The 25,652-nt window shown below is 47.8% G+C and overlaps 1 protein-coding gene across 2 annotated transcripts in view; it reads right to left on the reverse strand.

Annotated features, from left to right (window-relative positions):
- INPP5D (inositol polyphosphate-5-phosphatase D) overlaps nt 1–21,529 on the reverse strand; it is a 45,456-nt gene extending 23,927 nt beyond the window's left edge. For both annotated transcript variants that reach the window (XM_085232493.1, XM_085232491.1), the window contains exons 1-3: nt 21,281–21,529; nt 17,163–17,226; nt 1,469–1,619 (exon numbers count right to left, since the gene is read on the reverse strand). In XM_085232493.1, the coding sequence (XP_085088619.1) occupies nt 1,469–1,619; nt 17,163–17,226; nt 21,281–21,414 (349 nt within the window). In that variant the 5' untranslated portion in view covers nt 21,415–21,529. The remainder of the gene's footprint in view (nt 1–1,468; nt 1,620–17,162; nt 17,227–21,280) is intronic.
- Between the last annotated feature and the right edge of the window lie 4,123 nt (nt 21,530–25,652).

The following is a 25,652-nucleotide window of genomic DNA, read 5'->3' on the forward strand; positions in this document are numbered from 1 at the left end:
TCCCTTCTGAAAGGCCTTCAGTTTCACAGCCGGGAAGCTCAGGGCTCAATACTGGCCCAGTATCAGGGGTGTCAGTGGTGTGAGGCCAACACCACTGAGCCACCAGGCTTGGACCTCATGCACAGCCAGCACACGCTGTGCCTCGCAGTATAACCTCATCCACTGTCCCAGCCTCACTGTGATTGTCCCAGCTGCACAGCAGCCACAAAGGCTAATTATTTATTTTGGACAAAATGCTTAAAAAACGCAGCTATACCCATCCATTACCATTATCGTGGAGGTGTGCTGCTGGGACAGAATGGATGAAGGGGCACAATGGAGTGAGCACCAGCAGCTGCTAATGGAAAGAAGTGGACAGCTAAAGCAAGCAAAGACAAATGGAGAAAACATAATCCAATACAAAGCGGCCAAGTACTCTCCTTTGCCCTGCAGTCATTGAGTGGAACGTGCAAAGTGTTTTCCTGCCCTCCCACATTGCTGTCATCCTGCCTGCTCAGCACACTACTCCTCCATCTCCTGGGAGAGGAGTGGGTTGCTCTCCATCTATCCGAACCATGGTTGTCTTTCTTTTCATGCCTACTGCTCCACGCTTTGTTTTGCCTGTCATGTGTAGCTGGTTGAGTTGTGAGCTTTAGTTTGGCTGTTTCCCAGTGGTGGGACTGTCCCATTGCTGGTTGGTGCTGACCCATTGCTCCTGCGCAGAGCTGTGACCCACAAAGCCACCACAGCAATGAGCAGCAGCATGGCTCAGCCATCTGCAGACAGAGGCATCTCTGCAACTGTGTGTGTGTGAGACAGACTGACACCTGGGAGCCCTTCCAGAAATGGCACCAAAGGGTCTACAAAACTAAAATCTGCCCATAAGCAGCCTCAGCCCAAGTGCTGATACCTCTTCATTTAAGGCTCTTAGTCTTGGCTAGGACTTCATTCCCTGCTGCTCGCCTCTCTGTATTATTTTTGCTGCAGTTCCCTCCCCCGCTCCGAGAGCAGATTTAGTGCAGCTGGCCAAGAAAAAAAAAAAAACAAAAAAAAACAGGAACATCTTTCCTGAGCAGCTTTGCAAAATTTTGTTCTGTTTCTTCATTAGATATTCAAGGCAAAATTTTCCAGCTCCAGAGAACCATTGGTTTGTACAAACGTATGCAGGCACACCAATCTGCTTTAGTGCAGACCGCCCATCACAGGGACTGCGTCCAACAGACAGGTTTTGTTGAGTTGCACATTATTTCCAGACAGACACCAGCAAGGACAGGAAGGATGGCTCTGTGGGCACGACCTTCCCCCGGGAGATGGAGAACAATGAAAGATCCAAGAGATGACCTAGGAAAATCCCAAGAGCGATCCAAGTGACATTCATATGTAGTAGTTGGGATGATGCCCATCACATCTCTTCATTGTACATCTGCATCTGCTAGTCTAGAGCAAGTGTCAGGCTTGGCCTCAGCCAGCAACAGCGTGGGTTTCTTACCAGCATCCTCCTCTGGTTCGTCAGCAGCCTCCTCCTCCTCTCGTGGCACAGGGTATTTGAGGTGCCACACCAGTCCCATGTTCTCTTTCTTGTAAAATTCTATCAGCTCCTCCAAGTTATCAAAATACTTCACAGGAACTCCCTCTGATGCCTGAAACAAAACACAGACGCTGTCGTGGCCTGGGATTTCCAACCACTGAAGTGCTGCTCTTCACAAGAGGAAAAGCAAAGTCCTAAGGAGAGAAAAACCCACGACTGCTGTCCAGAGAAAGGCAGCATGGCTCTCCCTGCCCATCTGACTCCAGGCTCTGTGCAGAATGACTTCTGCAGTACAAACAGAAACAGATATGCACACACGTTCCAGCCAGTGTCGGCAAAAATGGCAGCTCCCAAGGCTCAGTGAAGCCAAATGGAAGAGCTCTCTTTCTTCATTCAGTGTGCTCGGCTCCAAAGCACAGGGAATCTTTAAAAACAAAAAGAGTTCTCCCAGATTAATTTTTGCATTCCCTCTCTTACACAAACCCCCAGACTGTGCAGCACTTTGCAGCATGCAGGCAGAACTCTCCTGTGAGATGGCAAGATAAACACGTCTAAATCTAGATGCTGGCATCCTGTCCCTTCCAGATTCAAAGGCTCAGAGCTATATTCAAGTGAAACCAGCTAGCAAGGCAAAAAAAAAAAGCTCGGATGATTCCTTCCAATACTTGAAGGAAGCGCATAAACAGGAGGGGGAACGGCTGTTTACGAGGGTGGACAGTGATAGGACAAGGGGGAATGGTTTTAAACTGAGACAGGGGAGGTTTAGGTTGGATATGAGGAGGAAGTTTTTCACACAGAGGGTGGTGAGGCACTGGAACAGGTTGCCAAGGAGGTTGTAGATGCCCCATCCTGGAGGCATTCAAGGCCGGGCTGGATGTGGCTCTGGGCAGCCTGGGCTGCTGGTTGGTGACCTGCACACAGCAGTAGTGTAGAGGACCACTGAGGTCCTTATCAACCCAGGCCATTCTATGATTCTATGAAGATTTAGGAAGCCAAGGACAGAGTGAGCATCAGGACAATGCTGCACTTGCCAGCTGCATTTTAACTATGACTAAACCTGCTTTAGAACTAATCTCAAGAAAGGGATACTTGCAGAGAGCAAAGACAGATAAGCCTAGACATCTTCAGAGGCAAAATTTTAGAGCAATTACATCCATACGTCCAAAGTTGCTGTGAACAACTGGCTGCAAATACAGAGCTCTAATCCAACTCTGAACTCCTTGATCCACTGGTTGGGTTTGCCCAATCTCTCATTATCTCTTAAGCTAAGTATTAAAAATAGGAGGTTAAATAGGAGAAATGTTGGCATAATTCTTAAGTGAGCAGAACACAGAAAACAAAATGTCTCCAGCAAGTCCTAGCAACAACAGCAGCATTTCTTTTTAGTTCTTCTTTCTAAAGAGAAAAATCTCAGACCAGAAATTAGGACAAAGTTTTCAATGCAGAACCACGTCTGAAGTGCCCTCAAAGCCTGTCATCAGAACACCTCTCTTTTTTAACTACATCTGTACGTCTCTAAAGGCACAGCAAGAAGCATTTCCATAACAAATACACACAATGCCTGAGAGCTGTGCCTGCACAGCCTCCTGCTCTGTCTCCCAGGTGCTTCTGCAGCTATTAAGATGTATTATTCTTGTTAGCTAGACAATCCAGCATTAAGGCAACACACAGGCAAACACAGGATTATGTTTTGGTTTTGCCCTGAGCTACCCTAGAGGGCACCTGGAAAAAGGCATGAGGTCCTTAGTAGCCTAAAGCACTCAGAGAGCAAAGAGGTGTTGCTGTCTGCACCTTTGCAGGAGGAAAGCTTTGCTGTCTGAGCTCTCTCCCACCTCTCAAACTCCTGCAGCCCACCCTCTCTCCTCCTCTTTCCAAACTTGTCTTCACACTCCTACTCCTCTTTCCAAAGACCTCACTGCCTGCCTGCTTCCCTGGGTGGATGGGGTGAGCATCCCTCTCCTGCCCCAGTGCTGCCAAGGGTGCCTGCAAGGCACTCTGCATGCCTCTGCAGGCCAAAGGGAAGGGAGAGGAAAGGCTGAATTCGCACTTTTTTGCTGCCGAGGACAGTTCAGCCTCTGAAACCGTCCTGGTCTCTGTGGTAACCAGAAGAAGCAGCATTCTGTGTACGGCCTCCTTCCTCTAACACAGTGCATTGCATTCCAGGAGCAGACCAACGCTTGTGGTCCAGCACAGGTTCCCCAGGCAGGCCACAAACCCCAGCTCATGTGCAGGGACACACGTGCAGAGAGGCTCCCCCTCATTTCTGGCTGCTCTGGCAAGCTGCAGCACGCGCTGTGAGCACTAACCCTGCCATCTCCTTTCACAGGGACTACAGGGACCTGTGCCACCCCAGCCCTGCCCTGAGCTGCACCCTGAAAGCAGGCAGGCTCCATCGTGGCAGTGCTGGCTGCTCTGACAGCCCTTCCCCAAGCACTCAAAGCAAAAGGGCCCGACTCTCCACCGCACACAGTAAAGGTAAAGGACGGTACTTTATGTTATGGTGCTGCTCAGCAGGGAGCTGAACGTGCATCCCGAGCGGCTGCGCAGACAGCAAGAGCCGCAACAGGAAACAGAACGGTGGGTCAGGGGCTGTGACCGGCTGTGGCCAAGAGCAGGGGGAAGGACGGGGAGGCTTCAAACTCCTTCAGCTCCCTCTCGACGTGGGGGAACTGCAGGGCCCTCCCCGACACCGCCACAGTGGCCACACGGCCCTGCTGTGCATCGCAGGGATCTGAGAGCAAAGATCACCGGATTGTTCTCGCTCGTTTTCTTTTGTATTATAATTGTTATTATTTGCAAAGATCTCAATAGAGGAAGCACGCGGGAAGGGCTGTGCCCCTCTGGCACAGGAGTGCCTAACAACCCCCTCTGCCTGTTGCCTGTGCTGTGAAAAAAGCTCTTCTTTCTGCACAGAGACACAGCTAAAACCATGCACTGTCTGACAGTGAAAGCAAGACTGCACAGCATTTGCCTCTCCCCTTGGGGAAAGGATGAGAACAAACCCTGCATGACAAACGCTCGTCACGTTGTCCAGCACACTGCTGCAAGGTGTGTGGGTACCACGGGACACACAAGTGCTGTGTGAGCCCCCGACAGCCACAGCATCGCTGCGAGGCACGGGGCGACAGAGCCCTCCTGCAGTGGTGTGTGTCCCCAGCCAGAAGCTGGGACTGCAGAGCTGGTACCCGTGCAGCATCAGTGTGATGCAGAGAGCCCATCTGGGCTGCAGCCAGAGAGTGGGCTGTGAGGTGAGGCTGCCCAAAGGCCGGTCAGACCGTTTTCACTGGGAGGAAAAGCAGTGGTGGGTAGCACAGTATCAGCACTTTGTTAGCCAGCATCTTGTAGAGAACCAGTGAAAACCAGAGACCAATGGTGCACTCCGAATAAACTTTCTCCAGACAGGAGGACAGCAGCAAGGCAAAATGGAGCCTTAACTCCATGCAAACCTGTTCTCGTGTTTGAGATGGGGAGCAGAGGCAGAACAGGGCAATGCAAACCCACGGAGCAGGATGGGGCAGCACAGAACAAGCTGGAGCCACCCAAGCAGCACCCAACAATGAAATCCACTTCCCGCCCCCCCGCCTCCATTTAGCAAGTAACTATTTCCTCTGGGTTATCACAGGATAGATCTTGTTTTAATTGCAGAGTGAATTGTTTCAAGTCATTAGAAATGTGGATGGTGAGTGTCATCTCCACAGCAACACACCACATCCCCAGGAGATCACGCAGCTCCCAGGACACAGGAGCAAAGCTCTGCTCCATGTCACCGTGCTCTGCAGTGATGCCTGCAAGCACCTCCGCCCTGCGCAGATGATAGCCACAACATATGGAAAGGAAGCACTGGGAGAGCATATGCAACATAGAGAACAGCCTGTAAAACAGAATTGCACAAAGGAATCTGGATAAGAGCGAGTCAGAGCCTGCGCAGCAGTTTCATAGTGAGAAGCTGCATCAGAAAAAGCCTGTGTCTTTCTGAGGTCTATTAATGGGACTGTCATATGAGAGCCAGGAAGAAGCTGTCTTGCTGCACTTATCTGGGCTGCTGCACTCAGCCTGGGCGCCATTTTTTAAGGAGCAAGTAAAAATACCAGGGAGAGTCCCCAGGAGAAATGACAAAGATGGCAGAAGAGCTGGAAAATGTGATTTACGAGAAAAGCTCAAAAGAACCTTTGCTGTCTTTGTAGCCTCCCTTTGCACGCTCTCTAATAGTTTAATGTCCTATTGCTAAAGCCTTTAATCGCTGCTCTTTGGTTACATCTTGTGGCCCCTTTCCATCTACTTAAACGTTCTGACAGCTCTCGTTACAGCTGATCATCTTTTCTTCCTTTATATCTGGTGTAAAAAGACCAACAGGGCCCAGCCTAAGTCTGCTCTTCTTCGTTATCTCCAAGCCATGTCATCTGCCCAACAGAACATCCTGACAACACCGAGCTCCAAGGGTGGAGACGCAGCTCTGAGCAGATAACTTCAGGAGAAGCTGCAGGTGAACTACGAAGGCAAAGTGAAAACAGATTGAAAAGACGTGAAGCCTAAATGAAGGCAGGCAAGGAAGTGGTTAAGTTGGGGCTCATTACAACAACCGTATAAATAGATGGCACAGGAAGTCTGGGGCCCTCAGAAGGAAGAGGAAGTGTTTTCCTTTCCTGAGCCAAGGCACAAGGAGGAACTAGGAAACTGGTCATCTGCTTGCATTGCTTAAGTCCAGTCCTTTCTAACAAAGTCCCTTATGCCAGGTACTTAAACCCAAATATAGGCACTGCAGTAAGTTTTCAAAGTTATAAAGTTGTTGTAAAACCCACAAAGTGAAGTGGAAGCTGAAAATCAGGTCGCTCCTACTTGGCTGTTAAATGCTGGCAGAAATTTCTTTTTCCTTTTCCATTTGAAAAAGAAAAAAAAAAAAAATTCATAGGTTTCCTGTTTCAGCAAACAGTTGTCATGGATTGCCTGCTAGCTAGGAAGCCTGTGGGGCATCTTTACATTTCCTTTTGGCTCTCAAGGAGAAGTTTGGTTACTGTGCCAGAGATGAAAAATAGCTGCTTACATCAAAGAAAGGCTGTGCCATAGAGAGACGTGGTCATGGGCATGGTGCTGATGTGTCAGTGGATGGACTTATGGGTCTTAGAGGACTTTTCCAACCTTCTTATTTATAGATGAAATCTCATGTTGAGCAATTCATTTCACAGGAATGAGACCAGAGATAGGAATCACAGCTGGGAGAAACAGCTACTTCCCAAAATACAAGCCGCCCAGAAATGTACTCTATTTTGAAAGTAACACATGGGTAGGAAGAACATGGGTCTGGGAAGGGAGTGGGAAGGAAGAGGAGCACTGAGCAGCTGAGAAAAGTGGGGACCCTGTGACACAGAGGGTCAGGAAGGGGCTTCAGTAAGTGGTGGGACTCTGCGGGCTGGCAGGGGTGTGTGGACACTGGGCAGAGCTCAGTGAGAGGGGTCTTGGCGTGGAGCTGGGCAGAAGGGAAAGGATAAGGGCAGGAGGCCGAGGAACCTGGGCAAAGATGCTGGCAGGTAGCTCCCAAAAATGCGTGAATTCTGGGAGAATGGCAAAGCTCCTGGGAGATAGAAAAGCTGAGTAATGCTGGAGAGAATTGGAGGTGAATAGTCCCTGTCTCCTCTGAGACAGCCTTCTCCTGTTCTGCAGACAGCCTGGTCCCCATGCTTGGATTTGCTCACTCATGTTGCTTTTGTTACAGATGCCTCTTACATTTAAGACTTTGGGTGAGAACTCAGAAATCAGAAAAACTCTGGGGAAGTGAGCTTCAGAAGTTCTGAATGAATTACTGTTGGAAGGAAACGAGGAATTGCAATTTAAGAGCTATGCATTACTTCCAGATTGCGCTCCCGGCTGAAACATTGCAAACAAAAAAAAACTTAAGTTAAAATGAGAAAATAGAAAAGAAAATTGCTGCCTTTCTGTTCCTAAAATGAAACGGAAAGATATCATTGCATATTGCCTCTACCATGGGCTCCACCTCTTTATACATAGTACCAACTTAAGAGGTCCTGTACATGAATTACTGACACTGCATCACAATTCCTTTCTCATTATATGCATTAAAAATGGGAACATTAAGTGATTCTCACTCTTTCATACTAGGACACACAGAACATCTGTTAAAGCTCTGCACCTATTTCCTTGCTAGCTTGAAACAAGAGCATGAAATATGAATCCTCTTAGTGCCAACTGTAAGCAGGTCAAGCAGGTGCAAATGAGCATTCTTGCCTCTATTGCTAAGTGGAGACACATAACGATTTCAAATACAGTGCAAATCTAGTTAAAAACCTGAACTCTTTCCTAATCCGATTCTGGCCACAATAGCTATCATTTCTTCCCATCTGTAATTTCATGGAAAAGACTTGGGACGGTCTTTCCATTCTGCTCGCGCTGTGTTAACGGTTTAACACTTTCTACATACAGAACGTGAGCCCCATTTGAGTTAACCTTAAGAAGATCCTGTCGTATCTGCCACTTCTCATCTCCTCTGGCCCTGCAAGAGTTTTCATCTGTGTGATTCCACCCAGGCTTCATTCTGGCAGCCCAATGATCATCTACATTCACAGGTACAAAAATGCTCTCGTGGCAGAATTGGGACGTTTGCAAATTGAAATAATCTGTTGAAGAGAAAGGAGTTTTCAGCAGAGTACAAACTCTGCATCCTAAAGAATAACACGTGAGAAGTTCTAGAAAGTAAAGGACATACAGAAGTTACCTTGAACCGCCGTGATCCCACACTCAAATCCTGCTTCCATTCTGCTCTGGCACGCCACAATTCACACATGAAGCATGGCAATTGCCAAACACCTAACTAAAATAGTTAGGTACAAGATTTTAGGAACACCAAGTGGTTCATGGAGTGATTCGGGTTGGAAGGGACTTTTAAGATCACCTTGTTCCAGCCCCCTGCTGTAGGCAGGGACACCTCCCTCTAATCCATGTTTCTCACAGCCCCATCCAGCCTGGGGCCAGTTATAAAGTGCACCAGCACCACATACATGAGGTGGTCCTTCACACTAAACAACACATCCAAACTCAAGCTATCAGAAGGGATTTTATCAACACAGCACATTATGATCCAGCTTTTAACAAGAGACCCCTCCTGAGCGACTGAACCTTTCATAATTGCTCTGTGTTAGAACAAGGAAGATTTACAACAACAGCAAGCAAACTGTATGGCTCCACGATGGAACAGGAGGGGCTGGCTTCAAATTTAGCTACAGGGTGCATGTCTGCAGAGCCATGGGGATCCAAAGCAATTTTTAGCACTTCTGAAAGTGCGTGGGTAGAACTGAAGAAAAAGTTTTGGAGTACATTTCTTCTGTGTAATTTGAACACCAGCCTGGCGCTTTTTGGTTTCCTACTGAAAAGCATCAGCTCTTTGAGTCAAATGAAAATTTCCATTTTTGGCTCTTCAATAAGTATCTCAGCCCTAGTTGTTACCAAAAGAAGCCTGAAAACACAGGTTCTCAAAAGTCAGTGAGGCAACCAAAGGCAGCGAATTTAACAGCCATCATTTCCAAAGTTCCCAACTGCTCTTCAGTTTTTCCCACATTGGAAGGCAACCTCTTTGTTGCCCAAGGAGGTTGTGGATGCCCCATCCCTGGAGGCATTCAAGGCCAGGCTGGATGTGGCTCTGGGCAGCCTGGTCTGCTGGTTGGTGACCCTACACATAGCAGGGGGTTGAAATTAGACGATCGTTGTGGTCCTTTTCAACCCAGGCCATTCTAGGATTCTGTGATTCAATAAGTAACACCCCCAAGCAACACTGAATGGGGCTGGAAGTTCCACGAGAAGGAACTTTTCCCTGAAACAGGTGAAACGTGCATCTCCATCAGCTGTGCCAGCACAGATTGGTCCTGCACTACACTTTGGGTTGTCCTCTAAGCTATGTGGGCAGACAGTGGAGAACCCATAATCAGCTAATCAGCTCTCTGCCTTCCCTATTGTCTCTTATGCTGAATGGATCCCAGTTTCAACAGTCATCAAGCACTAAATATGACTGAGCTATGTAAAATATCCAGCGGAAAATTAAAAATAACACTAAAAAAGTTATTTACAACGCACCACAAGCGAGCATTGCAGGCAGAACATGCATGTAAAACAGCTGCATTCTCTATGTTATACTGCACCACTTTCTGGGATTGCATAATAAAAAACCATACAGTGATGCACAGATAAGCATGAGCATCTTAATGTGACAATTTCCTGTATTCTGCCAGCAACATTTCTCAGGCTTTTAGCTACAGCAATTGTTTTCTATTGTTGTGACATTTGGGCTGACCACTCGCTCTTTATTTCAAGGGATTACCCCTTGTTTCATTTACTTACTGCATGAGTAAGACCAAACTCATTAACGCTTTCACAGAACAACACTGCAGCAAAACTGCTCAGCAAGTTTGCAGGTGACACCAAGCCGAGCAGCTGGTACAGCAGAAAAAGGGATGCCATGCAGAGGGACGTGAAGCTTGAGACATGGAGCCACATGAACATAATGAGGTTCAACAAGGCCACGTGCAAGGAGTGCTGCACTTGGGTGGGGGCATCCAGCCCATGGCTGGGAGTGGGTGAGCCTTAAGGACCCTTCCAACCCAATCATCCTGTGATTGCACAAATCTAATCTGAAGAAGCACTCTCATTTAACAAAATCCACCACAAAACTAAATGCAAACAGGAATTCCTCAAATCTTCACCGTTTATGCTCTCCCTGAACAGCATCTCTGGGATAAAATCGGATGTGAAGCTGAATTTTTTTTTTAAGCTCTGCTCCCTGGAATTGGACACAACCCAATGTTTCTGTTTTTGCACATGCAGGGATGTGGCACTCAGTGAAGTTGAACTTCTGTAAAGGTAATGCAATGCCTTTGTGAAAACCAGCACTTTCTCTGCATATGGCTTCTATTGCAGTCAGTCACAAAGCACACCTTCTACTGACTGCGTCAGATCACTACATCCCTGCCAAGTTTGGAACATGAGGTCTGATCCAGAGATACCTGCAAACTGTAAGTCAGGCTCAACACAGAGCACTGCCAGCTCATGGCCAGCTTGGCTGTGCTTTGTCCATGAGGCTTTCTGATTCCAGCTTCGTTGGGCATTACTTCAGCACACTGGAAAAGGAAAGCTTTAGAAGAATGGAACCAGAAGAAGGGAACTGATTTCAGTGGAGAACCAAGATGGAAAACTGTCAGAAGTGATGACCTGAAACCAGAAGTTGGGCACCTTCTAGTAGTTCTCACTCAATTACCATCCATCCTTTCAAATACGCTTGCAGAAGTGGTTGATTTGGAATGAGAATATCTACAGGGGTGGGCAGAACTTCCTACACAGGGTTTGATGCTGGAGAAGGCTTCTGTGACATTGGAGACGGGCCATCGCTCCCAACCCCCAGCCAAAGTGTCAGGCCCATTTTTGTGCCAACAGCAAACTCAAGCACCCGTGTTTGTGTGCTCGTGTGTTCACAGCAGCACCTGAAAGATCCCATGGGGCAGCAAAGAGCAGCTGGGTGCGTGGCCGTGGGTGGTCAAAGACTTTTGAAAGGAAAATAAGGTGAAACTATTGCTCTTTTTGAACAAGAACTGCTGAACTGATTACTCTGTAACAGATCTAATCTTTACCTTCCAAATCTTAAAATATTTTGCAGCTATATTTTTTTTCAGGAAACTGGAAACGTTCTGAAAGGATTCAAACTCAACAAAAGCTGGATATGGTTTGTTTGTATGAAGAATTTTGTATACCAAGGGATTCAGCAGGAGGAATGAGCATGTTTCAGGAAATACCTCGTGTTTTCTTATTAAATCTGCTTCTTTCTGTGTTTTTTTTTTTTAAGCCTGCAAAATGCATTATGTTTATTCCTACCTCAGATGCAACAGCGGAAAGAACATTTTCCTTGTATAAACAGATTTGGATACACTGCAGGGACAAAGCACACAGATTCTGCTAAGCTCTGAGTGCCAATTAATTTCAGTCCCGCGTTTCAAGAGTGTAAAGAGTTCTACAAATTGATCCAGAATCAACGTTGGAAGATATTCAAACTGGAGTTGTTTTCAGCAACAAAGTACAGCTTAACATAATTAAATTACATATTTGAGCATGGTAGAAATGCGTTTCCCCTATGTTTCAAGGGATCCTGCTCCTAATTATTCTCTGATTGTCCACTCGTCCCTTGTTTCTATGCAAGAAAAGTGATCATCCTAATTACAGCTCAGCATTTCAGTGCCAACAGAGTTCCACAGAAGCAGAAAGTTTTCTGTGTAATCGATGGTATTGCCCAAGTAATTCAGGTAAACTCAGTTCCATTTTCAGCATTAATTTTCCTTAAAGTACCATTATGGTACTTGCAGAATATCACCCTACAGAAATACTCCATCCAAACACCCTACCATCCTTCGAGCAATGCTGCTTCTCCCTTCCCTCGTCTTGCAGCAGTGCAGGTGCAGCTGTCCTGCTGCGGTCCCCTGGGATGCAGCCACACACACTGGCAGCACACCAGCCCACAGCCACACAACCCTGCCCACCAGCACACACCTGGTGGCTGTTCAGGCAGAGCTGCACGCCCCTGGTGGGATGCTTTAACGCCTCCTGCCTTTCAATTGACGCAGGAGGGATTCAACAGCACCCAGTGCCTCTCAGCTGCAAGCAGACCATGGATGTCTTAATGTCTCCATGCTGCCTGCAAGGCAGACTTGTGCCTGCCCTGTCCTCCCAGAGCCCGTAAGGCTTTGATACCAGTCTGAGTCGGTACAAAGTAAGGCCTTGTATGTAATACAGAACCATAGAACCACAGAATGGTTGAGCTGGAAAGGACCTCAAAGATCCCCCAGCCCCAACCCTTGCCATTGCTCCCCCACCAGCTCAGGCTGCCCAGGGCCCATCCAGCCTGGCCCTGAGCAGCCCCAGGGATGGGGCACCCACACTGCTCTTGGCAGCAGTGCCAGGGCCTCACCGCCCTCTGAGTAAAGAATTTCCTCCTCAAATCTAATCTAAATCTCTAGTCTTTTAGTTTAAAGCCATTCCCCATCCTATCACTATCAGACCGTGTAAAAAGTCAGTCTTCCTCCTGCTCATAAGTTCCCCTCGAGCACTGGAAAGAATAAGTATAATGCACAGCTGGCAGCAGAAGCTCTAAGAAGTTGCAGAGTCGTGAAGGTGTTCACATCACCCAAAGGATCATGCTTTGCATTATCTCCCACTCAAACCAGCTTAACTGCAGTTTCCAAGTAGACGGCTTTCGATCAGACACAGATGGATGAACAGACTCCAAAGCAAACCACAAAATCCCTACCACAGAAAAACCCTTTCTTGGCCTCAGCTGTCACAGCAGCACACCAATTTACAGTACAGTATCAAAGAAAGGGACAAAAACCCCAAAAGCTTTGCCCCTCTCTGCAAGGGGCCCACAAGGGAGCAGGTGCTGCACGTGCCACAAGAGCCACAAACTGCTTCTGACGTTGGTGACAACAGCAGTGACACCAGGAACTGACCTCAGCTCGTGCTCTTATCAGATTGTGCTGGCAGGATGGGCAGCTGTGTGAATGTCTGCTCACAGAGAGCAGGTTAGCATGCCGGATGGAGCTTTTACACCGAGCTCCACCCTGCAGGACTCACTGAAAGCAGGATAAATTCCCTCCCAGAGGCCAGGACAGCACTGCAGATGGTGATGGAGACCAGCAGCCCTCTCACTGCACGTCCCTGCCTGTCTCAGGCAGAGGACATTGGTCTTTCTGACATATTTAGCCAACCCATATACCAACAGAGTGGAAATCCGGACATTTTCCCCAAAATGTGTTTCTAGAGGTGGGTTGGAAGGGAAACCCTTTATCAGCCCTCCTGCTTTCTGGGAGCCCACGCTGCAAGGACAGCAGTAACCTACAGCTGCAGTGTCAGTTGTGTGCAGTGAGTCACCACCACTGGGCTGCCTCGCACTGCTTGCACTGCACTGCTCGTTTCCTGTTGCACGCAGCCTTCTGGCAGAACTGAGAACATTACCAGCAAAGAGGAGGGGAAAAAAAAAAAAAAAGAAAGAAAAAAGAAGGTTCGATGATCACTAGGTGTAAAACTGTACTGCCAGAGCACCTATCATTCTCACTGAAGTCAGCAAAAACTACAAGCAAATAGGGTCAGGTCCTCTTTTTGCAGCAAGCAGTAAGTCTAAGTACAGCATAGAAAACCTCTGCAGCAACGGTGATTTCTAGCACAGATGTGCACAGAATGCTGAGCTGGCACCAGAGCAATCAACATCTCATCTATGCACAAAGCAGAGCGCAGGGAGATGTGAGCAGACCACTGCCAGGGAGCTGGGAAGCTACTGCACTCTGGGAAGGTGAAGTGGAAAGAAAGAGGCAGGCAGTGACCTTCAAAACAGGGGTGTTTTCCATACTGTCATACAGTCTCTCACACAGTGTGAGAAGACGGCGGCTTGCCATGACTTCTTCTGACATCAAAGTATTCCATGGAAATTGCCAAGCCCTGAAGCAGGCAAAAAAAAAAAGAAAAAAGAAAAAAGAAGGGGACCAGAGCTGCTCCTTTAGAGAGCGGGCTGCTCTCCTGCCTTAGCCAGGTTCTCTGGTGGAACATTGCCATCTGTCCACCAGGACTTCTTCACCCCACCAACCTTCCCACCAAGCATTGCAAGGTCAGTGCCTGATCCTGCAGACCTGGCCCACCAAGTGCTATCACCTGTTACATGTAGGCACAATCCTAGACACAGAAACCTATTTCTTCCTCAGTGACTACAGAGGTACAAACTCAGCTTTAACTACACGCAGCTGAAAGAGAGGAGATGAATGCTGATGTACACATACATTTCCCGGGCCTAGGAAAGCCAGCAGAGAACACTGTTTAAAATTAGTTTTGATAGCCCAATCCTCCTTAACAAATTAGGACTTAATTCCCTGTTAGAAAAAAAGGAAACAGTAGCACTCTCCCTGGTTGAGACGCCAACCAAGATACCAAGGAATTCAGGTTGAGAAGTGATGAGAGTCCCATCAGCTCAACAGATACATGGGGCACTAAGTGACAAGCGTAGGAAAGGTTTACCCTCAGTGAATCCACATGGCAAGAACTGACCACAGATGCCTGGCTTAGAGTGACCGAGTTGGGTGTTAGTTTGGACTTGTTATTTCCAAGGTTTCCTTTGCTACTCCTGCACTCTTCGCACAGTTATGAGCAGGCTCACCCAGTTACCAAACTTCCAACAATTCTGCATTAACTATGAGCAAGGGAAAGTCCTATCTGTTCCTACAAAGCACCCCAGAGGTTCTTCCCAAAGATGGGCAGGGAGCAGCTATGCTATCACAGGGGCAGCATGTTGCCACCCTGACATCCCTGCCCCCAGGCTGCTGTGCTACTGTACGGCTTCTGCTCCCTTCCTGTTTGCGGCTGGTGAGACACTGCAGGCTAGCAGATAGATCTTGATGACTAATTGTTCTCAGGCTGGGACAAAGATCTCTATTCGCTGTAACAGATCCTCTGTTGCAAGGATTTTTGTCCTCCCGCCCCCTCTTCCCTAAGTAAGTTTTCATTGGCAGGATGCAGGTTGGATTCATCCAAGCTGTGGATCTGTTTGCCCATATCTGGATGTCTCAGGTAACGGAAGGAGGAAACTCAATAGCCCCAGGGAAAGAAGAGGGGGGACAAAAACTCGATGACTGTAACCACTACAGATGTGGTTACAGTCAGACTGTGGTACAGATATGGCAGGCAAGAGGTGTGCCAGCCCTGGCCATGCTGACTGCTGTACGGCTGCTGCAGTGCAGAAAGTTAATGGCAGCTCACACTGCATGTCACAAAATGCTGGAGAGATGTATGCAAATATTTTTTCATCAGTTTGAATGCAAAACCACGCACCTCTGAATGCAAAAATGTGCACCTCCCCTTCTGCCACCTGTACTGAAAAGTGAATTCAACCATGTAAGCAATAGCACGGAGCATCATTCCACTAGGCTCATTAGACCAGGCTCTAATTAAGAAAAGACCATTGAAATCTATTCACCAATACCCAGAAAATGCAAAATAACTTGCAGCCTTAAAGTGGAAAAAAAATACGCCAAAGAGTAGCAGAGGGAGAGCTGTCATGTCACCAGTGCTGCACGTGTAGCTGTCATTTCACACATCTCCTGAACCTGCTCTCAGCATGAAAAGCGACTGACAGACACCACCTGGATCTGGACAGGAAGGAGCTGCAGGAAGGAGCATTGTGCAAGCAGAAAAGGTCACACTGCACGATCAGAGCCCCTGTTTGGAGCCGGGCTGACCACAGGATTTAGTACTGCAACTCTCCTGTGCCTTTTTTTATTATTTTAAACCCAGAAAAGAGAAGGATCTAGTGATTGCTGTGCCTATATACTACTTGGTCTGGTTCAGTAGGATTTCATTTTTAATGGACTTTTTGCAAAATGTTTAACTCTTCCTATTTAGCAGCTTTCACATCCTTACACAGGAGAACCGTTCTTCCAAAATACATTCTTTAATATGCACAAAACACTTTTTGTCTCTTACAGAACATAACAGACAAGTAAGCAAAGCTGTCTGGCCCAACAACATACCAAGAAAAGCAGCCAACAACAAGAAATCTGTAAGCCTCAATTACAACCCAAGTCTCTCTCTTGCAGAAGCAGCCAGCCCCCTGTGTTGTGCCTTCCCAACATGAGTTAACAACACCCTTTATTTAGCCCACCCCTGATATTAAACCCAGAGCCCCAGGTAAGCCAAAGGTACCACCACACCTCTGCATCACACACAAGAGAAATTCCTCACAATCGGACCACAAATGTCAAGAGAATCATATAAATCAGTTCGATTGCATTTCTGGTAGACTGCATTTCCTTAAAAAATCTAGTGGATTTCAAAAGTTTTCACTCAGAAAGACCCAGCGGAGACCTAATATTGCTGAATTCACTGGCAGTCCAATAATCTCTTCCCAGAAATGATGAGGATACCATTAATTGTAGCAGCAGCAGAATGAAATCACACCTCCAGCTCATTCATAAATCTTGACCAGCACTTGAGCTGCCCATTGCTACAGCAGAACAAAACACTGATTCCTCATGGCTGCAGTGCTTTTGAACAATCATAGGTCTGTCCTGAATAACAAGGCAGACTGGTGCAGATGGGTAGCACAGGTATCTCCATTCATTCCCTATAATATCCATGCCCCCTTCTCAGGGCTGTAAGAGACCATACCCACCCCTCAGTGTTTCATGGTCTAGATTGCCATGGCAATGGCACAAGGCCTGAGAGGTGATAAGGAAGGGAAAGTGGCTCGCTTGCAATCCTACAGCAGAACAGGAATAAAATGAAGATGTGAAACTCCTGCCCTCGGTCCTGGTACCTCTTGTATCCTGAGGCTACAACTCAGTTTGCATTTTCTGAATGTAAGTCAACTGTGTGGTGATTTTGGGATGAAAAGATCCACAATGTCCTGACCAGAAGCCAGCTGCAGGGGAAAAGATATTCCCTAAACTGAGGTTTTCAGTTACCTATAACATGGCAGTGCCACTGGACTGGAGACCAGCACTATGCTGGCGTGGGGCACTAGTTTCCCTCCCTATGTCCTATTCTCCTAGCGTTAGAACCATTGTGAAAAACACAGCAAGTAATACTAAGTGCATCTTCGTGGGACTGAATGATTCACAGCGTGGCTTACCTGGACAATCAGCTTCTTTTCTTTATCAGGCAGAATTCGGTAGGTATAAACGCAGTTCCGAAACCTGGAACAGATCAGAGGAGATGCTGTTAAATTGCCCCCAGAGGGAATTAATTGCACCATAACACCCCTCCCCATGAGAGGAGGTACTGCAATGTCCCTGGACACATAGATAGCTTCATGCAAAAGGGTTTTAAACATTTCTCTCCATTTCCCTCAAGCCTCCAAAGTAACATCAGCTGTAACTATTGTTTTGTCCCAGTTACCTTCAATTACATTTTTATTTAAGGGAGGATAGAAGAGGCTTTTGCCCAGTGGAGTGTCACATCAATGTGCAAGAGCCCAAAGGCAAGGAAGGAAAGCCTTAGCAGGACTGTAATGTGGTAAGCAAGACGTTCCTCAGCAGCTGCTGAGCTCTGTGGAGCTTTCAGGGAAAAGTGGCTGAAAAATAGACTTTTACCTTTTCTCCAGTGAACAACAGATTGTTCAAACCCTTCAAGCTACCTGCAAAGTGTTCTGTTAAAACACACGATATGGCTTTAAGCCAACGAATGATGCTAGTTTCAACCCATTCCTCTCAAAGGAAAACCTGGAATCCATTATCAGAGCCTCCTTGCCTGTATCAGAGCCACTGCATTACCCTCAGGAACATCGTGAAATGTGGGCTGAGGTCAGCCCTCCAGCTAGGGAGATCAGTGAAACAACCACATCTCTTCTACAATAACACAGATACACTTTTCAGAATCAATCCAGGTAAGAGAGAGAAAGAGAGACCACCAGGATTGTAGGAAGTCACAAAAAGCAATTGCAGATTAAATTATTCACAAATCAGAGCTGACTTTTCTTGGGTGTTTGGAGGATTTGCTCATGTATCCATACGAACCTCTTTCTAATGGCATCAATGGCCAAGAACACAGAACTGCCCGCAGAGCTTCAGTAAGAAATGCAATAGCATCCCATAGGCACCTGCTCATCCACAGCTGAGGAGCTGCTGTACCAGGGAGCTGGAAGAAGCCATGGACACAATCCTGAGCACCTTAGGACTGCCACAACTCTGCTCATTTCACAGAGCCAGAGGAGGGTATGCCCCCAGGGAGGTTATAGGTTTTGGTTTTATCTGCCAATGCAGTTCTCTTACATCATTTCCTCCTTCTGATACGCAAACAGGGCTAAGCAGAACTGCTCATGCAGCTGATGAGAGAAAACCTTTGTGAGTGGAGATTATGGAACTGATAAACAAACCAGCTTAATGGTGCTTGTGTCAGAGAAGGACCCTCCATGCAAGTTCCCATCACACAGGGTCTTATGAGGCAGCTGGTGTAACACTTACCAAGAGATTGCAGCTGGAGTAGTAGAAAAGCAAGCCAAGAGCTGCTGGGTAAGATAGGATCAAGGAGGAGCACTTTGTAGGATCAAACACGGGTCCCCTGTAGCAGCCCCCTAGCTTAGTGCATGTGGATGGAGAAGGCTGTGCTGTGTACTTCATTTTCAGCCCTCAGCCTTTGCCTCCTCAGCATCCCAACTGCCAGGCTGCATGGCCCCAATTGCTCCCACATTTCAGGTCCTCCCTAGAGACTGGGTACAAGTTCAGAATTGCCTTATTGCTGCTCAGCCTGGCTGCGTGTATATGTGTGGGGTGGGGTAAATACAACATCTGCCTGAGCTTATACATGTCCCCACATACTTTCTGATGTTTGCTCCATCAGCCAGCTAGCAGAAGAAAGGGGACAAGGCTTGTGCTTTCCCTTTCCTCTCCTACTGACCCTCATGCACGGGTGACGATGCTGTACTGAAAACATATTGGAACACGTTGGATCCCAACCACAAGGAGGTCTGTCTAAGCATCCTGTGAGAGATGCCATCCCCTCAGGGTGCTGGAAATGGTACCTCCAAGGAACAGTCCTCCTGGAGGAACCCAAAGCTGCACCTAAGGCTGTGAGCTCTTCTCTAAAAGCACTGCTGCTCCATGAGTTGGCAAGACTAACTGTCCGGGCTCAGAGAAAACGAGGAGGAAAGTGCCCTCACTTCTTGCCTTTTATGGGGCAGCGTGACCAGCAGAAAGAGCGGAGGACAGCAGAGCTGGGGGAGGAGCATTCCCTGCTCTCTGCTGAGCTCAGCACTGCTGCTGTCAGTTTTAGAGGAGGCAGGAGGGGCTCTGAAAATGCCTGCGGATACCCCTCCCTTACTGGTCCACATCTACACAAGCCCTATTTTCCCAAAGCAGCTCTTCAAGAAAAATCACTACTTCGATCTATAAGATAACAATCATGATTTTGCTGGATGCTAACAGATCTGTACAACACTTCTTTTTCCAGTCAAATTTCACAGGGTTTTGTTTTCCTTACCTATGCACAGTGACTTTCAACATAATCCCCTTTTTGTGACAGCCTCCCATTCCACCTCTTTCTCTCACCTTGTGTCCAGCCTTTCCATTCTTCAGACAGGAGTGACCAAAGCACTGCCAACACCTTCCAGTCAATAACACAGCTGAAACCCACACATCTCCGAGGAATTTTCCAGCTTCAGGAAAGCTGTGTGCTTTGTCAGGATGAAATTCAGAGGGAAAGACTTATTCACTGCCTTTAACCCTTTCTGTCCACAAACTAACTGCAGGCCAGAGTCAGGGGAAAGGATGTTACTTATGCTGACAGCGGTCTGTGAGCCGTTTCTAGATGCTGAGCTGCTGCTGATAGACCCGGCTGCTCTTGGCTGACAAAGCTGGGTGCTCCCTGTTTCTTTAATCAAACCATTCATGTTGGCCACCTCAGAATGGATTTAAAAACATAACCTTTGGCTCCCGGCTCAGAAAATCCTGGTCATTATATTGTTCCTATTTCCTGATCCCATGTCTCTCAAGCCACAAAGGCTTTCAAAGTTGGCTGCAAAAACATTTACAATGGAAAAACTTATGCAAATGCACGTTAGCAGACATTTTTACAGCACCTTCCCTTTCTGCAGTCTCCACCACGCTTTGTAAAGACATCCTTTGTGTGTGTGTGTGCTAGTTACAAAGCAAAGCATTTGTACAAAAAATGCTCAATGGAAGCGGCTGTCTATTCCAGTAAAATGTTCCCTGGGCAACTTGTGCCCTCAGCCCTCATCAGAACACGCATGCAGATGGAGAAGCTGCCCAGCCCCATGCGTTCTGCCAGAGACAGCCCTCGGCAGCAGCATGTGGTGTCACCAGAAGCCTGACCTCAGAGACAAGCAGTTAGACCAGGGTTATAAACGGCATCACCGCCTCCACTGCTGCAAGAAACGTGCTTTCAGAAAGAAGCTATACTGGGAAACCTACTCGTAGTTTCACGGGCAGAAGGGGGGAAATAAGTTGTTATTAATCCAACAACAAGGATTTGACAGGCAGAACAGGGTCTACAGAGGCTCCTGTGGTCTCTCCAAAGCAGAGAGTGACTGCCTTATTCCCTGTAATGCCAAGTTCAGTCCTCAGACTTTGCTTGCTGCCTTCAGCCTCCTCTGGCCCTACAAACCCAGGGCAGGTGACCCTCTCTCTGGTGCTCAGCCCCAACCCAAACGCAGTGGTCAGGGCTGCCAGTGCATCTCTCCTCTTCCTATTTCCTACATGACAGTATTTACCCCATGAGCCATGTTGCCGGGGCAGGCAGACTCACTGCTGTGCTGAGTGCATCGTGCTCTGCTCCACGGACTTTTTCACGCCATTTGCTGAATGGGACCCAGCACCGTGCAGGGTGCTGGGTTAAACACACGCTGAACCAGCGCAAGAACGTGTCTCAGAGGGACCGAGCTCGGCGTTTGTGTTGTTACATGTAAATACATGACCCAAGGAGCAACCAGGCTCTCAGAAGTCAAGAGGTTCTTTTATCTCAAAGTGCAGCGACGTTTCCTTCGACTGTCCTTCTGGATCAGGGGCAAGAGCAGTGCAAAAAGTACAGCAGCAGAAGAGCCTGCGTTTGTTCAGCCAGCTCCCAACCCTACCCTATGGCCAGCAGGTGAAAACCAGCCATGCTTTGCCGGGCTGCGCCTTCCTAGGAGCACAGTGGCTGTTAGGGTGCAGGGGGTAACCCTGCTCCAGGGGGTAACCCCTCCATGAGCAGGGACAAAAGTGCCCGCGTGAAGCGCCAAGTTGAAAGTGTACTTACAGCACGCAGAGTGCATACGCCGAAGCAATGGACTCGCTGGCCCGCACAAGGAAGCTGCCATCCTTGCCTACTTTGGAGAGCAGGTCTTCGGCTTTGGAGCGAGTGATGTTGCCGTGGTACCAGCACTGATCCATGGCTGCAGCTGGAGGAAACCAGAATGCCAGTACAAGAGCTGCCAGAGCTGCCTCTGTGTCTGTGTGTAACGATCAGGCAGCTCCAGCTCACCAGCTTCCTGTTTCAGTAGTGCAGAGAGGGAAAGGAAACTCGGCCGCGGAGAACTTCCTCAACTCAAACAGCTCAGAGAGTGAGCATGACACGTTCCTGCAGCCCCTGCTCTCTCTCCATGCTGCAACAGAAGTGACTGGTGAGCCCACATTCCCTGCCCTGCCTTTCATGTCTCTGTATTCTGTACCAAAACCCTACATGGGGGTCCCTCCTGCTCCCCCAGGAGCATTCAGTCCCACAGGCATTGGTGGTCCACCTTCCTATTTACGTCTCTTGCCAGACCCTCTGTGTTTCCATCTTTTTTCTGTCCGTCAGTCCTACCTGTGACAGGTCTTCATGGGGAACAAATAAATCCCAGACTGGCTTGAAAACAACCTGTGCATTAGGATCCTTAGCAACAACTGCCTCATTCCTGCATTGTCCAGTCCTCGCATCTAGCTAGGGATTCAGCAAGGCACTTGAAAGATCCAAATAGTAATAATAACGATAACAATAATAAATTGTCTCCATATGCCTCTGTGCACAAAAGCAAAGCAAGATTTGTTTTGGGAGTTATTGACCAAAGCTCCCTGTCTGCCGCTGTGAGACAGGCTTAAAGGTCCTTCCAACTCTAAATCGCCAAAGGTGGGACAGAGCAAAGTAATTTTTGGCAACCTGCGTCATAGAGGAGAACTGGGACTTTCACTTCCCTTTTCTTTGTCTGTACATCTGTCTCTTGTCTAGGCTCTGTGCTGCATGCTCAGCGCTGCATCTCCAAGGGAAAGCAACAAGGCATGCTTGCAACAAGCAACAGTGTGGCTGCAGGAGCACTGCTTACACGGCAACTTTGGTTGCATCTCCTCCAGCTGCTCTGCCTGTGAAGGCAGTGCTTCTGCTCACCCACATTTGAGCCGTAATCCAAAGCAGCAGCTGAATGGGACTGTGTGTCAGGGGAGTCCCCACGCAAAGCACACACAGCTCTGCACAGCCTTCAGCTCCCAGAGCCAGAAGTGCTGTGGATCACACACAGCATACAGGAGGGCTGCCCTCTCACACAGCAGGCAGAAGAAAGCAAAACCACTATCTGTGGGCATTGAGCAGGAGATGGAAGCAGCACAGCCCAGCATCCATCCCTCTCCGCCTTCCTGGCACTTTCAGTTTTCCAGACATTGACTCTACAGCATCCAGCTTGATCTCAGCTGCTGGGATTAAACTGAGTGCATTGGCAATTCAGAACTGCGCAACCCTGCTAAATGGGCAGAACTGCAATATGCAGGGCTTCCTGTCCACGCTGAGAAAGCACTGTCTGCAGACCAAAATTAGCTCAGCAGGACCTGCCCTGCAGCTTCACTCAGACCTACACTGGCTTTACAAGGCAGACTCCCACACTGCCTAAGTAAAGTCTGACATTGAATGCTATGAAGTAACTCCGAATGGACAATAGCTGTGAAGGTGCAGTGTGGGTGCAAACCCTATTCTCCCTGCTGAGAAGAGTATGTGTGTATTGCAAAGAGGTTGCGTAGCTCCTCTGATGCTCCTGCCTGGCCACAGTGTGCTGCTAGCCTCCCCCATGACCCCTCTTTGGGATGCCTGATGCTCACAGCAGCTTCTTTGGAGCACTGTCGTAGCAGGAAGCAGAATGGCTCTGAATGTCAAACAGCTGCTTGGCCTTATAGTGCTCTCCATGTGATGGATCCATATGATGACACAGTGGACAGAGCTGATGTACAGAATGAGTACTGCTGGAAGGACACTATCCTTGCAGAGCTTCTGATCTACTGTAAGTTAACACAAGGTAACAGAGAAACACAAGTCCTGGTCAATCAGCTGAAGGACAGATCAACTGGTTTCCCATCCATCCCTCACTGACTTCAGCTTTTAGGACACTGCAGCTATTTATTTCAAACATGTGCATCCCTGCCCAAACACATTCAACTAGCTTACTGGAGACATCAACAAGGGGATGGGATCCAAATGCACACAACGCTTATGGCTAAGGCGTGCAGGTTGTGTATTTCTAAAGAAAGCACAGGACAGCTGCTCAAAAAGTGCATCCTAATCCCCTAACACAAAGAGCTCTGTGATCCCTAGTGGCTCAAGTGCAGCACTGCCTGAAGAGGAAATGGCATCTAACTTCCATCTCACAGTGCTTACTTGTGAACGGTGCAGTGCTGGAGAATGACTGATCCTTGTGTGGTCAGAGTACATAGGCATGCACATCCTGAACTATCAGCAGCCTTATTCCCAAAGGACAGCAGTCTGTCCCACACGGAGTCAAGAGACTGTTCAGCAAGTACTTCTTTCTCCTCACATCTGTGTTGGAGAAGGCTGGTGAGCAGATCTGAGGATGAAGAGGGTAGAGAAGGAGAGTAGAACTGTTTGCAGTGCAGTGATCACATCCAGGGAATACAGTACACATGGTGATGCTACAGGTGTAGCCTGCAAGTTTTCACAAGGAATAGGGTGCACTTCAAATAGCTGTACTGTCAGCCCACAGCTGGGATAAAGAGCTTTCCTTCTAAAACAAAAGAATAACGGATACAACTGTCAGGCAAATTCAACCCAGACTCAACAGTAGCTATACGATAACTGCAGCAGCAGTATTTCACTTAAACTCACATCAGAGAATGAGGCCAAAGCCAAAGCACTGAGACACAATATGATGGCTAATCAAAAATTACACTGCTCACAGTCTATGAATGGAGCAAACATTATTTTTTCCCACGCTGGCACGTTATTCCAAGCTTTCTCTCAGACACTGCAATCAATACTTTATCTGACCAGTGCTTGCCATAGATGGCTGGGCAGTATTCTATCATCTGGCTGCAAACTCCCCAGCCTGCCCAGAGCCAGTGCATAAATATTGCCCGTAGCAGCACTCAAAATCCTACCCGTATCCAGGCCGCGTAGTTCTTCAATAATAGCACTGCTGTGCTTGACCACATGAAAAATGCCCAGCAAAGGTATTTTCACATCAGGAAACAAAAGGATTTCTTAGTATGCCTGACACGGGAAGCTGAATTAAGACACGGGAAGCTGAATTAATAGGAGAGCTGTTAGCTTCGCTGAAGTCTAACTACAGCATTCCATCACTAGGCACCAACAGGCTCCTGGTCACTAAAGTGTATTCAAACTCTAGCCTACATCTAAAAACCAGATGAATAATAGTCATTAAGTATTGGTTCATTGAACCACTGCGTGCTTTGCTGCTTCTGCAACCCAGCACATTACTGACCTGCTGCTTGGGAAGGGCTCAAGAAATTGTAGGTATATTTGGCAAGGCCACAAGATCTCGTCACTCCTTTGATACTTGCAGCTTCCAGGTACCCTGAAACAAACCTAGACGAATGAGAAGAACCAGGAGACCTTCTTTTTCTGTCTCTGAAAACTATAAGTAATGAACAGCAAAGGGGGATGCTGAGAAAGCAGAGGCTCACATACCTAAGCAGCGACAGTGCAAAGGACTCTGCAGGACCTGCTAGAGCTCCCCAAAGCAGATGAGAACTCTGTGAAAAGGAGGTATTTTTCTGCAACAGTAGAGCAAACAAATGTTTTCCTTGGGGCTGTTCCACACGTGCACACACACAAAACACAGCAATCAGCAAACAAGCTCAGGCTGGTTTGGAAATAATTTTTCCAGAGGCACGAGCAAAGCTGCCCTGGCTCCACGCACTGCCCTTCAGAACTATTCACTTCTGGTCACCTGTCTGCTCACAGTATATTGCCTCCTTCCAAACCTCAATGTAGACTCAGAATAGTCTCTCTCTTAAAAATTTGGACTGTTCCCTTCCACAAACTGCTGAAGATCTGTCTACTCTTGAAAGCCTTCCAGCTGAAGCACTCCCATGCTCCTCTGACATTTACATCTTTGCCATTTTCTGGAAGCAAGGCAACGTTATTTGTTTCACACGCTGCCCCATGGCTGGTAATACCCTATAATAACAGCCGTGCTTGCAAGACGTTGGGTTGTCAGAGATAAGAGCAGTTACCACATGGATCATAGCTTAGCACTTCCATTAGAAAGACCAGCAAGTATTTCCCCTCCTGACTATAAATTGGGAGCTCCCTCTGCAGACCTGTCCTGACCCTGCAGTTCTGTTAGTGCCATTTCTGCCATCTGCCCGTGGGGCTGGGGGTGCTGCATAGGCCCCACTCTCACAGTCTGTGC

The sequence above is a fragment of the Meleagris gallopavo genome, chromosome 11, assembly GCF_905368555.1.
Source record: "Meleagris gallopavo chromosome 11, MGAL_WU_HG_1.1, whole genome shotgun sequence".
NCBI lineage: Eukaryota > Metazoa > Chordata > Aves > Galliformes > Phasianidae > Meleagris > Meleagris gallopavo.